The sequence below is a fragment of the Rhineura floridana genome, chromosome 3, assembly GCF_030035675.1.
Source record: "Rhineura floridana isolate rRhiFlo1 chromosome 3, rRhiFlo1.hap2, whole genome shotgun sequence".
NCBI classification, from domain to species: domain Eukaryota; kingdom Metazoa; phylum Chordata; class Lepidosauria; order Squamata; family Rhineuridae; genus Rhineura; species Rhineura floridana.
The window spans coordinates 61,467,724-61,484,534 of record NC_084482.1 but is presented as its reverse complement, the minus strand read 5'-3'; the positions used below and the strand labels follow the sequence as shown (position 1 = coordinate 61,484,534).

General features: G+C 41.2%; 1 protein-coding gene across 6 annotated transcripts in view; it reads left to right on the top strand.

The window, feature by feature from the left end:
• Positions 1-16,811, top strand: part of UNC13D (unc-13 homolog D) — an 85,714-nt gene that overhangs the window by 13,750 nt on the left and 55,153 nt on the right. For 4 of the 6 annotated variants that reach the window (XM_061616212.1, XM_061616213.1, XM_061616210.1 and 1 more), the window contains exon 2: positions 269-327. The exons of 1 other annotated variant lie outside the window; for it this stretch is intronic. Coding sequence is in view for 1 of the 5 variants with exons in the window: in XM_061616209.1 (XP_061472193.1) it covers positions 15,339-15,395 (57 nt within the window). In the remaining 4 variants the exon portion in view is untranslated. Of the gene's footprint in view, positions 1-268; positions 328-15,232; positions 15,396-16,811 lie in introns of those variants that run through there. One more of the 6 variants, XM_061616209.1, reaches the window with a different exon arrangement.

Sequence of the window (16,811 nt, the reverse complement as noted above, 5' to 3'; positions counted from 1 at the left end):
TCTGTATAAGAATTAGATTCTTGCAGTCTCAAGAATTCTATGGATACATGTGCTGCTATTGCAGTTTTATGAAACAGAGTGATTTCAGTTCTCAGTTTCCCACTGCAAACTTGGTTCTTTCAAGAGTCAAGTGTCATTGAAATACCACAGTTTTGCACAATAATCATTTGACCTAGCCTTCCCCTGACCAGCCTACTTTAGACTTTAAAAGAAGAAGTGAATCACATTGCACACATTATTGGGTAAAGCTCTATTCATGTATTTCTAGGTTACTATTCACGATAAAATCAAAGGAAGGACAGAATTACAAGACAAGCAACCCAAGAGGTAAGTGCAGGCCTATCTCCCAAGTTTTCTTGTAACATTGGATTATTATACAGCCACGAGAGCAGCTGTATACTATAGCCAGCATGGATTTTTCACATTCTGCAATGTTAAATTGAAAATACCCCCGCATGCCATTCTGATGCTTCCCATAAGCTCATTTCAAAACAAAGCCTTACAAAACTTATAGTTCTGAACTCAGAAACGCTTGCTTAACAACCCTCTCAATTTTCATGGCGATACAAAAAACAGTCAGAGAGAATCGAGAGTTCAAAGTCTAAAAAGAGAGAGAAAAACCTCAGAGCCCTTTTGGACTTCTTTCTGCCAGAGTTCTCATAATCTGTTGAAATTCATTAAAAATCAGCCATGTTCACAGAGTACCTGTAATCCTAATACTGACCTTGCCCCATACTCTGACCTTCATCTACTGTAATTTAAAAGTTAAAAAAATGCCTGGTTGATTTTTAATTAATTTAATAAATTTTGGCTGGAAGCCTATTATAACGCGGGGCATGCTCAGTAACTTTGTTATCCTTTCGGCGCCAGGTTAAAACCGTCCTCTTTTCCCAGGCATTTTAACATATTTTAGCATATTTAGCACATTCTGGTATTCTAAATTTAAATTGTGTAATATGTTTTTAGCTCTGGGGAATTTTTGTGGTATGTTTGTATTTACTATGTGATTTTATTATATTACTGTATTTTTATATTTATGTTGTACACCGCCCAGAGAGCCGTTGGCTGTGGGCGGTATAGAAATTGAATAAAATAAAAATAAATAATAAATAAATAAGGATTAACTGTCAGTGTTCTAAAAGCCTCACAGCTGCTGGGCTTGGCTAATAAGAGGGCCACACCCACACCAGACTTGATTTCACTTGAGACAGTCATGGCTTCCCTCAAAGAATCCTGGGAAGTGTAGTTTGTGAAAGGTGCTGAGAGGAGACTCCTATTCCCCTGAGAGAATGGTTAACAGTCAGCCACTCTGATTGAAGCTTTGTGAGAGGAACAGGGTGTCTCCTAGCAACTCTCAGCACCCTTCACTACACTTCCCAGGATTCTTTGAGAGAAGCCATGATTGGCTTTGAGCCATGACTTTGAGAGAAGCCATTATAAATTCTTTTAAATTGTTTTTAAAAGATGTGTTTTTAAATTTGTATATTTGTTTTTAATGTTTTTAGTTATTGTAAACCGCTCAGAGAGCTTTGGCTATGGGGCGGTATATAAATACATTAAATAAATAGATAAATAAATAATGATTGTCCAAAGTGTAATAGAGGCCTGGTGTGGATGTGGCCAGGGACAGCTTTGTTTTAAATTTGGGTGGGAGGTAGGGTTGCCAGGTTCAGGGACTGAGACTGATCCTGTATCTTTAGTAGAAGAGAAAGTCAGCCAAGTGCAGGTGTTCTTGCAACTCTGTAATGGGAAAAACCACAAGGTAGAATTCTCCCTTCCCCCTGCCCAACTTTGAAAGATACAGAAGACCTCTTGGTTGCCAGGCCCAGCCTGGTCAGTTTTACCTATCCTTATCATGATTGCATAGGAGTATATCCGATTCAACTCAATAATCATACAAATGATCAGACCTGCCTTTTCCCTCCTTCCCCTTTCCCTTTCTCCTCCCCTGCCCTCTTCCTTCTTCCGCCTCCCCTGCCCAATCCATCCCTCCATCCCTCCCCCCAGGTCAGTTTTACCTATCCTAAGCATGATTGCACGTGAGTAAATCCCACTGAACTCAATAAACATGCAAATGATCAAACCTCTCCTTCTCCTCCCCTCCCCCCTCCTGCCGGCTCCCATCCCAGTCCTCCCCTCTGCCTTTCCACCCCTCCCTCCTCCCCCTCCTGCCTTCCCCATCCCCTGTGCTCAGTTTCACCTATTCTAAGCATGATTGCCGTGTGTGTGTGTGTGTAAATCCCACTTAATAAGCATGCAAATGATCAATCCATTCTCAGCAAATTTACGCAGGTTCCCATTTCTTACCTCCCGGATTAAAAAGCAAGGAAATTAACCAACAGGCAAAAAACCTTGCGGTTTAAGGATGTACCTATAGCCCACAGATATTTCTACCAAACTTTAAAAAGCAGGGAAATTGGGCAGCTATAGTGAATGCACCAGGGGAGCAGGAGACCTGACCTCGTCTCTGAGATATTGGACTGCCCTACAAAGTTGTCAAAATGCAAACTCAATTTGGGTTGGTCTTTCACAGTCCAATCCACTTCCTGTGTAGCTTGGAAGAATTTGGTATTTTTTTGCGTATTAGTGAATTATCTATAGAAGAGAGAACCCCTTTAGGATTTAGGTATGGTCTAAAATAATGGTTCCCAAATTATTTTTTCCCTGTGGACCGCTTGAAAATTACTGATGGTCTTGACAGACCACTTAATAATTTTTTTGCCTGTTGTAGTGATTGTAATGTGCTGTGCTAGATGCTATATGATTTTCAGTTGTATTTTTATTGCTTCTTTTATATGTTATATGGTATTTTATTGTATTAGTTTTCATTCCATAGAACTAAAACTGTAAAATAAAATATAATAGTAGAAGTAAAACAAGCAATGAAAATACAATGAAAAATCAAAACGAATATTTAATGAGGTCATTTTGCAGACCACCTGAATGAAGTTTGTGTTGGAATGTATGAGGTTCAACTCCAACTTGTGGGTTGAGACTGCATGGGGTTAAAAAGGGTAGCTAGAGAGGAGTCCTCTTGGTTGCTAGGCTATATCTAGCCCTTTGATCTCCTGCTGTCTCTCCCTTCCTGCTAGACTGATATGCAAAGGATGTTGATCCCAGGTCCTTCCCTCCTTCCCAGTCTTCTTCTTTCTCTCGAGAGGGGAGCAGACATATTCCTTTGTCTCTCCCTCTCCTCCAGCATGAGGGCGAGCACTGGGCTCAGTGCTTGCTGCTCCAACTTAGCTAGTTAGCTAGATATAGGACCCTTTCCTATAAAACATGTACTTCCAGAATAAAGTAGTTATTTCTTATTTTAAAGCTTAAAGTCTCTGTCTGACTAATTTGCAGGGAAGGTAGAATCTTAGCAAAGATTCAAACACACACACATAAGCTCGCTCAATACTCTCCGTTCCGCAACGCAGCTCTGCAGGGTCCTACAGGACATTGGGCCCAGTGTCCTATAGTTTGCGGACCACTGGTGGTCATGGACCACAGCTTGGGAACCTTGTTCTATAAGGTTTTGTAATTATAGCTCTACCAACTGGGTAATGTTATTTTAAAATGGATTTGTAAAGTAGCACTTTAGAAATAACTGAAGCACCTTGAAAGTGTGTTCACATGGTAGTGGAATGGAGATGGGGCTTTTCTGCAGCTGACTGAAGACAGATATATAGAAGGTATCACCTTTTCACATGAGAATCTTACTGCTGATTTCAGTAGAGTTTACTCCCTCATAAGTATGCTCTAGGATCCCAGATGTATACCACAATCCTGAATGCTGAGTAAAACCTTTTTCAAAAAATGTGCCCTTAAAACCTTTTTGGATTTAAGATCTTAAGTCTGCAATCCTATACCCACTTGTTTGGGACTAACCTCTGTTAAACTCAATGGGATTTACTTAGGATCATGGGAAGCTGCCTTATACCAGATCACACAATTGGTCAGACTAGCTCAGTATTGTCTATACTGACTGGCAGTGGCTGTGCAGGGTTTCAGGCATGGGCTTTCCCCAGCCCTACCTGGAGACACCAAGGATTGAACTTGGAATCTTCAGACCTATGTCTGAGTAGACATGGATAGGATTATGTGGCAAGGTTCTAGTCCTATACAGTTAACTGGAAGTAAACCCTGTTGAACTCAGTGGGACTTATTTCTGAGTAAACATGCATAGGATTTTGCTTTTAGTCCTGTTTTAAGCACAGTTAGCTTTTGCTGTTGCTAAGATCAGTTTTGTTGCAAAAGCAGATCAGGAACCCCACATTTGGTTGAACTTCCATTTTTGTAGTAGTCAAATATTTAAAGGCGTTAGTTCTTCTTTTGTGAGAGTATTTCTTTGCTTAACTTATAATATTGGCTCTATTCACATGTAATGCTAAGCCAAACCATGGCTCTTAGCACAAATGAACCTGCACATGTCCTCATGGTTATATGTACAAACCAGGTTGTTCTCTTGGGTTGTTTATCAATGTGATTAATTATAAACTTGGGCAGGGTTTTGTTGTTATGTGCCTTCAAGTTGATTACGACTTGATTATGAATCAGTGACCTCCAATAGCATCTGTCATGAACCACCCTGTTCAGAGCTTGTAAGTTCAGGTCTGTGGCTTCCTTTATGGAATCAATCCATCTCTTTTTTGGCCTTCCTCTTTTTCTACTCCCTTCTGGTTTCCCCCAGCATTATTGTCTTTTCTAGTGAATCAGGTCTTCTCATTATGTGTCCAAAGTATGATAACCTCAGTTTCATCATTTTAGCTTCTAGTGACAGTTCTGGTTTAATTTGTTCTGACACCCTGTTTATTTGTCTTTTTTGCGGTCCATGGTATGCACAAAGCTCTCCTCCAACACCACATTTCAAATGAGTTGATTTTTCTGTTATCCGTTTTTTTCACTGTCCATCTTTCACATCCGTACATAGAGATCGGGAATACCATGATCTGGATGATCCTGACTTTATTGTTCAGTGAGACATCTTTGCATTTGAGGACCTTTTCTAGTTCTCTTATAGCTGCTCTCCCCAGTCTTAGCCTTCTTCTGATTTCTTGACTATTGTCTCCATTTTGGTTATGACGGTGGGAAGGTATTGATAATCCTTGAGAAGTTCAATGTCCTCATTGTCAACTTTAAAGTTACATAAATCTTCTGTTGTCATTACTTTAGTCTTCTTGACGTTCAGCTGTAGTCCTTCTTTTGTGCTTTCCTCTTTAAATTTCATGAGCATTCATTTCAAAATTACTGGTTTCTGCTAGTAGTATGGTATCGTCTGCATATCTTAAATTATTGATATTTCTCCCTCCAATTTTCACACCTCCTTCATCTTGGTCCAATCCCACTTTCCATATGATATGTTTTGCATATAGATTAAAGAAATCGGGTGATAAAATACACCCCTGTCTCATACCCTTTCTGATTGGGAACCAATCGGTTTCTCCATATTATGTCCTTATAGTAGCCTCTTGTCCAGAGTATAGTTGCGTATCAGGACAATCAGATGCTGTGGGACCCCCATTTTTTTAAAAGCATTCCATAGTGTTTCATGATCTACACAGTCAAAGGCTTTGCTGTAATCTAGAAAGCACAGGGTGATTTTCTTATGAAATTCTTTGGTCCATTCCATTATCCAATGTACGTTTGCGATATGATCTCTGATACCTCTTCCCTTTCTAAATCCAGAAAGGGACGTCTGGCATTTCTTGCTCCATATATGGTAAGAGCCTTTGTTGTAGAATCTTGAGCATTACTTTACTTGCATGGGATATTAAGGCAATAGTTTGATAATTACTGCATTCCCTGGGATCCCCTTTCTTTGGAATTGGGATATATATTGAATGCTTCCAGTCTGTGGGCCATTGTTTAGTTTTCCATATTTCTTGACAAATTTTAGTCAAAATTTGGACAGTCTCAGTAGCTTGTAGCAACTATTTTGGTATGCCATCTGTTCCTGGTGATTTGTTTCTTCCACGTAAGAGCAGCTTTCACCTCGCATTCTAAAATTTCTGGTTCTTCATCATATGGTTCCTCCATGAATGAATCTGTCATCCTTGCATCTTTTATATAGTTCTTCAGCGTATTGCTTCCATCTTCCTTTTATTTCATCTCGGTCAGTCAGTGTTTTCCCCTGTTGATTATTCAACATCCCTAGTCTTGGTTTAAATTTCCCTTTAACTTCTCTAATCTTTTGGAATAGGGCTCTTGTTCTTCCGTTTTTGTTGTCCTCTTCTATTTCTATACAATAACTATTGTAATAGTTCTCTTTGTCTCTACATACTAGTTGCTGTATTGTTGCATTTAGGCTTCTGACCATGTTTCTATCTCCTTTTGCTTTTGCTTTCGTTCTCTCAGAAGTTTCTTCAGTCATCCATTGAGGTCTTTCTCTCTTTTTAACTAGAAATATTGTCTTTTTTCATTCTTCCCTGATAATGTCTCTGACTTCACTCCATAGTTCTTCTGGTTCTCTGTCAACTACGTTTAAAGCCTCAAACCTGTTCCTTATTTGATCTTTATATTCTTCTGGGATGTTATTTAAATTGTATTTTGGCATTATGATTGTTTTGTTGTTCTTTAGCTTTACTCTGATTTTTGATACGACCAGTTCATGATCTGTCCCGCAGTCTGCTCTTGGTCTTGTTTTTGCAGAAAGTATGGAACTTCTCCATATTCTGCTACCAATTATATAATCAATTTGATTTCTATATTGACCATTTGGTGATGTCCATGTGTACAGTCATCTTTTCGGTTGCTCAAAAAATCTCTTTGCAAGAAACAAATTATTGGCTTCACAGAATTCAATAAGTCTTTCTCCTGCTTCATTTTTGTCTCCTAGGCCCCATCTTCCCATAATTCCTAGTTCTTCTCTGTTCCCTACTTTTGCATTCCAGTCCCCCATGTTTATCAGAGCATCTTGTTTTGGTGTGTGATCAATTTCTTCTTGTACTTCTGCATAAAATCTCTCTAGTTCCTCTTCTCCATTTGCCATTGGAGCATAGACTTGGATGATGTTTATGTTAATAGGTTTCCCGTTTAATCTCATTGATATCACTCGCTCAGACCTTGTGTTGTAGCTCCTAATTGCTTTTGCTACATCACCTCTCACTATTAAAGCAACCCCATTTCTTCTTAATTTCTCATTTCCTGCATAAAATATTTTGTAGTTGTCTGATTGAAAATGTCCCATTGCCGTCCATTTTAATTCACTCACACCAAGTATCGTAATGTTGATATGTTCCATTTCTTGCTTGACAATTTCTAACTTTCCCTGGTTCATGCTTCTCACATTCCATGTTCCTATTGTGTGTGTCGTACAACTCTGCACTCTCCTTTCACATCTGTGCGCATCAGCCTCTGGGCTTCCTTTCGGCTTTGGCCCAGCTGCATCATTAGTCACAGCGCTACTCATACTTGTCCTTTGTTCTTCCCCAGTAGCTCGGTGAGTGCCTTCTGAACTGGGGTCTCATCTTCCAGCACTATCTCGTGTTGCATTTTGGATCCTCTGTTCATAGGATTTTTGTGGTAAGAGGTATTCAGAGGTGATTTACCATTGCCTTCCTCTGAGTTTGGATGCATGTTAGTCTGGTGTCTCAGCTTTGACCATTCCGCTTTGGGTGCCCCTGCTAGGAGTCTATCCTCTTGGTCTAGATTCCTGACTGCATTGCTCTCAGCTTCTTCAACACACCACACATGTCACACTGCAATGAATGTACGTGCATGTCACACTGCATTGTCTGGCTATAAATGCAAACCTGGGTAGGTGCTTATGCCTTCATGAGCTGAAGCAAAAGGTCACCAAATCAAGTGTCTGATTTTGAAAGAACAGACAAGGCCTTTCATGGGAGTGGGAGAACTGTGCTATAAGCTTGTACTGGACCCGGAGAAATGATGCTCTGTCCGTGTGGATATGGGAGTGAGAGACGGATAGCTTTTGAATAGGAAGGCAGAGCAAGCACTGAGTTTGTCTGCCTTGGGAGCAGCCAGGGGGGCTGCAGGAGGCTCCATTATTGCTCTCTGAGGATCTGATGCAAGGTGCAGTAGTTTGCTGCCCATTTTTAAAGTCTGCTGTTTCCTATAGGCTCTTTGCTTGTATATTTGCAAATAAAACAAATATTGAAAGATCAGTCTCCAGAGCTCTCTCATCCAAAGGATACTTGTGCCTTTAGCACATTCTCTTGATAACTTGTTGCACTGGGAAATGGGGAGTGCATAACAGGACAAAGGTTGAGAAGGTGACAGATGGAGAAGTTTCAGTGGAAGAAATGTTTACACATTGGTGACATAAGTGTTTTCTGTTTAATCAGTTCAGACTGCAATCTACCCACAATTGGAATGAAGGTCCATTAAATTCAAAGAGACTTACATCTGACTGACTGAATATATACAGATATAGACATTATTTTTTTTCCTAGCAGGGCTCCTCTATCTTGAATTACTGCCAGTTATGCCAGTTGAACTTGTGCAACTTTCCTCATCACTACAATTTCATGGCAGGGAAAGCTTTGCTCATTAAAATAAAGCTTTCCCCCATTGAGAAACAGTGTGGGATAGTGGTTATAGTAGGGAAAGGGAACTTGTGGTCCTCCATATATTGTTGGGTTCCATTTTCCATTAGTCCCAGCCAGTATTTTGCCGATGGTCCGGGATGATAAGAGCTCTAATCTAGCAACATCTTGAGAGCCACAGGTTCCTCATTCCCTAGCGTATTAGACTAGAACGGTTAGACTTTGGTTCAATCCCCACTCAGTAATAAAACTCACTGGGTGTCCTTGGGAAAGTCACTGGCATGATTTCAGGTGTGATTTTCCTGTAACCATGGTTTGCAATCCAGCTTAATGGGGTTTCATGGATATCATGGGAAAACAATGGTGTAATAAGCCAGGAAAGTGTCCTCTGACGCTGGACTACCTCACAAGATTGTTGAGAGGATAAAATGGTAAGGCGGGGGGAGAACCCAGTATACCTCTCTGAGTTTCTTGAAGGAAGAGTCGGATAAAATGTAATAAAATTTCTGTCAAACAGCTATTATATTCAGGAATCTTGCCACAGAAAAAATGTGACAACCTAGAAATAAGTAATGACTTTTAGGATTTATTTTATTTGAGATACATTAAGATATTTTAATTGGCGTATTACAGTAGATAGTGGTCTCTGCAATTTTATATATCTGAAATGTGTGCTAGAGGTGTGTGTTTCTTACTGGATGTCGGATAGCAATTTCTCCTTAGACTAGCAGCTTAGCTAGTGTGAGAGGAAACTGTCTTAATACATGTATTTGGTAAACCAGCCTTTTTCCTTGTGACTCAGAAGAAGAAATGAAACTTTCAACATCAGTATTTCCTAATGCTGTTCCTCCAACATTGTTACTATTGCATGAAGGAACTCCCAATTTAAACAAACTGTTACTAGATGAGAATAATGTAGGGAAGCATAAGGCATGAGGGTGAGAGAAAGTGAAGGGACTCAAGCAGAGACAGAGATTTGTGAACCCTCAGCATACTATGCCTGCATAGCTTTGAGAATATTTCTGGATGCTTCCACACAGGGCTAGTTCAAGATATTTTGCGGCCTGAAGGGAAAGGATAAGATGGCACCTCCCCCCCCCCGCCTGTACAGAAGTCAACCTGACTGTACAAATAGGACTTCCTCTTTCTGACTAGAAACACATTAGGGCTGGGGGACCCTCTGGAGCAGATGGGGGGGCACGGCAGCTAAAGGAGGGGAGGGGAGGTAGGGGAAGTTCAGTTGTATCCACTGGAGTGATGCTAGATCTCACCCTAGAACTTTATTTCTGAAGTTTTAACATTAACATCTCTAAATGTGCTTATATTGCACTAGGAACTCATAAAGGTGGCATGTCATGTTATGATTTGTGAATGACTAATTTTCTCTATGGGATTTGTGGTTGGTTGATATTGACAGCAAGTAAATTCAGCAAAGGCAGTGGAAAACATGTTTGCCTTTAGTCAGAGTTGCCAAAGCAAGTAAATGAAAATAGAAGTTCTTGAAAAACAAATTATTTGAGAATTAAATGGGGCAGACTTTTAACTAAAAATAAGGAATAGCCGGGCTTAATTTCCAAAAAGTATCAGGTGCTTGTACTACTCTAGAGTATGGCCCTGAAGCCATATAATGCAGTTCTACTTCTGACAATACCTATGTTACAAATTTAAACCAATTGGAAACCAGTAACTATTATGACTTTCTCTAAGTAGCCTTGGGAATTGCAGTTTTGTGAGAGAACTAAGTATGACACGTCTACTTGTTTGCAGATATACTTGTTTGTTGTTTATTCCTCTCTCCCCAAAGAACCAGAATATTCCCAAGCTGTCAAGAATTGACTGATATGAGTCTGTGGTTATTACTCCTCTAGGCACATATGCAAAGTGGAGAAGCTGCCATGGGCACCACACGTGCACAGAAAACTGTTCTATGGGCTACAATAGAATGCTTCAAGCCTTATTTCGATGGGGGGAGGGGACCCTGTAGGCACCAGGAAGGTCTCCATAGGGACATGGGTGCAATGTTTGATGACCTCAAAGAAGAGAAGAAAATTATGCCATAGCGAATATGACAAGCAATAGCAGTGAACAGGATTTTATTTTAAGGGTGGAAAAAATGGGGGGCATTCTCTCTTACACACACACACAGTGTTCTCTGGTCCCAGTGCATCTCCACCTCTATCTTTTGAAAACAGGGGCATACGACACTAGTCAAACCCCACCCCTTTTAACTGTAAAACCTGGTGGGAGCAGCTTGAGTACGCTTTTAAAATTTAGCTTCAAAAAGATTTCACAGCTGATCAGCGGATCAACTCATTGCTCCTCCCGGTGTGGCTAATGGTCATTGATCTGATGACCAGTGTGTTCCAAGCCCAAGTCACCTTCTTTCATATTGACCTGCCTGTGGCTTAAGATCAGCAGATGAGGGCCTCCTGGTGATCCCTTCTCAGTATGAGGTATGTGGTGTAAGAGCCCAGGAAAGGGCTTTTTCAGTGGCAGTCCCTCATATGTGGAACTCCCTCCCTATTGAGGTTCGTATAGCCCTACCTCTTTATAATTTTAGGAGGCTAGTTAAGACTCATCTTTTTCAGCAGACATTTGGAGGATAGGCTTGATCACTGCTGCTATTAGTTTTTAGTGATTTTTATGTGTTTTTAAGGATTGTGTTGTTTAATGGATTGTGGTATTTTATGGGTTTTAAAAAAATCTATTTTTATATTCTCTCCTCTGCCCTCCATGATGCATCATACAAAAGGAATTGAGGTGTCTGATCTTGAAAGTGAGCTAGGATGGCAGTTGATGCTGGCAAGTGATAACGTGCAGTTATATGATGGACTACAATCTGATCAAAGGGGAGTTTATGTGAATAATGTATCTTCCTGTTACCCATAAGTGAAAAGAAGTCTCATGAGTATCTTAGTCAGAAACCAGAGAAAAAACTGTTGGTCTTCTGCTAGTAGAATTCCAAATATCTTATCCTTTATCATTGTCAGAAAATTATAAAATCTGAGTTTACTCGTTAATGTACCGTACAGCTGAGCTTCAGTTTTTGTTTCATCTTAAAACTTCAGCAGATGTTTCTGCTTGATTGATTCAGATAATGCATATTTCTCCCTGCCTACTTCAGTAAAACTACTTCGGTTTTGAAACCAAGTACTTTCCTAGCTGGGTAAGAACTGTGTCTGTTCTTAAGTAAGACCTGTGCCTGCTGCTGTTATGAAGTGGGTGGGGGACACTCATAGGTTAGATTCTTCACACAGAATGAAACTGAGCATATGTCTCTGCACTTCCTACTGTGACATGGGAGGAAATGGGGGCAGAAAGACTGAAAGTTTACATCTCAGAAAGCCGGTACTGTGGCTGTGGAGGAGACACAAGGCAATTTAAAGTGGATTTGATGCATCCCATGTGTAAATGGTTTTTCAGATCAACCACATGTTGTTCTCATCCAAGTGGCACCCACACTTTCCCTCATTTAATCCAGATTTTCCTGACCCACTGATAATTTATTAAATATGTTACTCAACTGTAGATGTACTGAAGTGCATTGTGTGGGTGGGCTTTTTATATGTGTGGGGATGTTTTGCTGGGTACCATCTATCACCACACCCCCTATTTCCATTGGCCAGGTGCTCCTTGGTGAGCTACTTGTGTATTTTTTAACCTGCTGTTTTGTGTAAGTTTGGTATATTGGAAAGCTTGTATCTAAAAATAAAATAAAATTGGCCATGTGCACAAGTAAACAAATACCTGCACCCATGCCTGCAATGGACTGTAGGTTTCTGGAACTCAGTGGGGGGAGGGACAACAATACACAGTGCAAATGCCATTCCATCAAGCACAGCCCCATTGTTTGGACTGGAAACACTGATACACAGTTCAGTTGAAAGCAGTTTTGTGTGGACAAATGTGAACAAAAGCACACATGGAAAAATCAGATATATGCAACCCATGTGTGTGCTCACACTCTGGTGTGTCCATAGCTTGTATGAAGACAAATGTGGGTCTACCTTGCTGCATCGAACCCCTGGGTCCATTGTATATTGGCTTAAAGCCAGTGCATTGCCACATATGAAAAGAAGGAAAAGAAGCCGGCATGTACAACACATTTTTTTCTTGTCTTCTGGCTTTTCCATCTTATGCGTACAGCCTAGCTTGTTCTGTGGCAACTAGGCTGTCCCCAATGTTTGGGCTGAGGGAGCATTGGTAGGGTACAGTCCCTCCTAGCTCTTTGCCTCATGGTTTTTCTTTCATATCTGTGGAGAAGTAGTGAATTGCACATCTATAAGTAGTGATTGCTTTTCTTTTCCCTCCCTCCCAATTTATTTCCTATCATAAATAGTGAGACCACAATGTCTGTCTGTCGAATAAAGGTAGGGCAAATGAAAGCAGCAAACTTAACCTCTTTGAAACCTGAAGTCTGGACAAGGGGGAGAGTTAGGATGCCTTAATTGGGGCATGTGTATGCATAAACATTTTATAGCTGGTTAAAAGGTGAACAGATGCTTACCTGGGGCATGGGAAGAATTGGGATAAATTTCCCAATTTTTTATTTGAAAGGCTTGAGGATGGTGGCTTTTCTTTCTCACTGAGGGCAGGGCATAAGCCTCTGGGTATAGTCCTGATCCATCTTTGGGTTCCTCCAGACTGGTGGGTTTTTTTTAATGTGGGTGTGTTCTGCAACATAACATTGATGCAATAATAATACATTAGTGTGGTGGATTTATATTGTATGGCCCACACATCATTCTGCTCTGTTAGTTGTTCTATGATGCTTCCCCAAGGTTACCGTTATTATTGTTCTCTGGAGGGGCATCCTTGCGCTATAATGCAAACAAAAGTGGGACAAACACAAACAAGCTTGGAAGCTTTTAGAGTGAAAAGTTACAAGATTCTAGCAGGAAGTTATGGGATATGAACCAACTGGAAAATTTGCTGGTGCAATTAGTATTGAAAGTAGAATCATGTGTAACTGCCCCAATACCATCATGTGCACAAATCATCATGAATGTACAATAAAAAGGATCTCTGGTGAGGCCCTTAATCAATGAGATAATTTGCCTCAACATCATTGAGAGGCAAAATGCTGCTCTCGGTGTGGCTTTAAACTGAGCGTGGGGAACCTTCTTGGCTCGGGGGGGGGCTTATATCTGACCCCACCCCATGGACCAATTTTGACAGTTGGACAGGGCAACCCACCTGGCAATCATATCACTGTGATGTCATGTGATTGACAACTGGTTGCCCTGCCCACCCATCAAAATCCCTTGCACTTGCAAAGCCCGCTCTGCACTGACTCTTTCAGTGTCCAATTCAGAGGTTGAAAGAATCAGCACAGGGCAGGCTTTCAAAAAACAAAACAAAACAGGTTTGCTTGCTGTTGCTATGTGTACAGCTCAAGCAAGCAGACCTGTTTTTTTCATCACTGTACAACGGGTTCTGTTGCTCAGTGATAAAGAAACAGATGCTTATTTAGTAGCACTGCAGCGATGTTTAAAGCAGGTGGAAACTGCTTCAAAAAGTGGTGCAAAACGCTTTAAGACAGTCCCTACACTCCAATCTGAGCATGGGAGTGTGGAGACTAAAGCAAGTGCTCTTTGAAGCAGTCCCCCTGCTTTGAAGATTGCTCCAGCAATCTTTAAAGGGGGGGGGGAGAGAGACAGCTTCAAAGACCACTGAAAAACAAACAGCTGTTTCTTCACTGATGTTCAACAGAGCAGTCCCTGTCAGAGCTGATGTCTTCAAGCATCAGTAACATGAGCTGATGATTGGCTTGGTGTAGTTTGGGGGAAATGGCCACTGGAGGCATGTGGGCCCCCCTGAAGGGCCATAATTGAGCTGGAAGCTGGAGGGTCCCCACTCCAGCTGTAAATTGTTAAAATTGTAGGGCTTCCTGATCTGAGACCTACACCTCCATACCTGAAAACTCCATGTCAATCCTTATCCTCATCCAAGATTCTTCAGTGCCAAAAGCAAGTTGCATCCCACCAGAGGTGCCTGGAAAATAACAAATACATTTTTTCCAATACCCAGCCTGTAAGATATAAGCAGGTGTCCTGACCTGTAGTCATCAGTGGAGAAGGCAACAAGAAGTTCAAGGGTCACCACCAGCCATTTAAAATGTTGAAGGGCAATTCCTCCCAGAATGATCATCGGTTAAACCTGAATATGATAGCATACACCATTTACTGGGCTTACTTACTAATGGGAAAATTTTAATAGCCCTGTCGGAGAGCTGGACCGTTGTATATAGCACAAATGTGGGGGTTAAAAAAGGAGGGCAAACAGCTTTCAATAGCACCAAGGTGGCTGGAAGGCAGGAGAACGCTGCTGATCAGTATGCTTTAGTCTGGCTTTGCCAGCAGGACTTTTGCCACGTTTAGGATCTGGTGGTGCTCTATTCTCAGAAGTCCATACCTATCCTTAGCACATGGGGTATGTAGTACTAATTTCCAACTTGGAAGTGAATTTTTTTTATTTATTCAGAGGATTTATATTGTAGCCTACTAGTTTAATTCTCAAGGCAGCTGAACATGACTATAGAGAAGCCAATCAAAGAAAGATTGCTAACTTGTCTTGAATTAGCCATCAGTGTAATAGAGGGCTGCACATGCTCTAGAGAAATTACCACTCAGTAGCTGTGAAAGAGGGCCCTGTACATTTCCGTTTGCTGTCACAGTGGTCAGAATGTGATAAAAGAGTGTGGTTTCCTCTTAAGCATGTGAGAGCTGATGGGAACACTATGCTGGTAGGAACAGGCTTCTGAGTTTAGGGTTCAGCCTCTGAATAATATATACACTCTGCTGGTGGTGCTGCTCCACTCGGCTCAGGCTTTCCCCATCCCGCCTGACTATGGAGCCGGAAAGAGAGACCCTAATGGGAGAAATCCTTGGAGAAGACAGCAAAGAAGTATGTAGTCTTTTTACTGCAGAATGCTGTTTAGCACCCAAGTAACAGGTCTTGTTTTTCATTCTCCTTCCATGTCATCCTCTGCTTCTACCTTCTTAATATATTTCCTTTGAATAGCTCAGAACATTTTTGATGTGCAACCACCCTATGAGGTAAGTTAGGCTAGGGCCATGACTGGCCAGGAGCTACTTAGTGAGCTTCATAGCTTCGTGAGGATTTGGGCCTGGATTTCCCACATCAATCCCAATACTCTAGTCACTGGTTCCTTCCTAAAAGAGGATACTTCAGTTGGCTTTTGTGGGACTGGGGGTGAGAGGTTGAATGTGCAATCCCACCCTTGAAAAAGAATAATATGCAAATGCCTTGAAAAAGAATAATGTGCAATTTTGGGATAACATTCGGAGTAACTTGAGAGACGTTTGCACATGCAAAATCAGCCAACATTAAACATTTCCTAGGGATGGAGCTCCTCTGGGTGAATTACTTGATAATGGAGTAGCCCTAATTAAGGGTAGAAACACACTGACTGTTCTGCTGGTTCCAATGCATCTCCAACTCTCTCTTCTGAAAACAGGGGCACAGGATGCTAGTCAAACCCTGCCCCTTTTTACTTTAAAAGCTGGTGGGAGCAGCTTGAGTGCATTTTTTAAAAATTCAAAGAGATTTCGCAACTGATCAATAGATCAACCTGTTCCCCAGGTGTGGCTAATGGAAATGTTTTGATCTGGAAGCTAGTGTGTTTACAGCCTAAGCGTTCTGCTGACCTTAGGCAATCCCTCCCTGTTTTCATGGACTAACTCTCCATGGGTCAACAAGTAGCTGCTGTATGTTCATCAAGCAGTTCACAGCTAGCCCATCTGTATCTGATCCAATATCATTTTGTTCTTCTGGTAATTTCTGATGCCTTGCAGGTGGGAATTGAGAGAATACTTTTGATGCAAACCTGCTTTTTAAATTCCTAATCAGAAAACAGAGACTCCTTAGAACAGCCTTTCCCAACCAGTGTGCCTTCAGATGTTGGACCACAACTCCCATCAGCCTCAGCCAGCATTGCCAATGGTCAGGAAAGATGGGAACTGTGGTCCAACAACATCTGGAGGCACACTGGTTGGGAAAGGCTGCCTTAGAGAGATGGCTTGTTCATAATATGCTTGATATGCCTTTCCGAATATTCTTTTCAGTCTCCCCTGCACTAACCAGTTATGGCTCTGGCTATGGCATGGTGCGGTGGTGCTCCTATTGATTTCTAAAACAAACATACAACTTGGGAGTCAACAAGGAGCAGCTCATGACACTTGTTATAGTAAGGTTTGTTTTTAACAGCTTCTTCCATATTTTTAAGAGTCCCTCTTTTTAAAAAAAAATCCCCCAAACCTGGCAACTGTAGAGAACACACAGCAACACTGCTAAAAACAC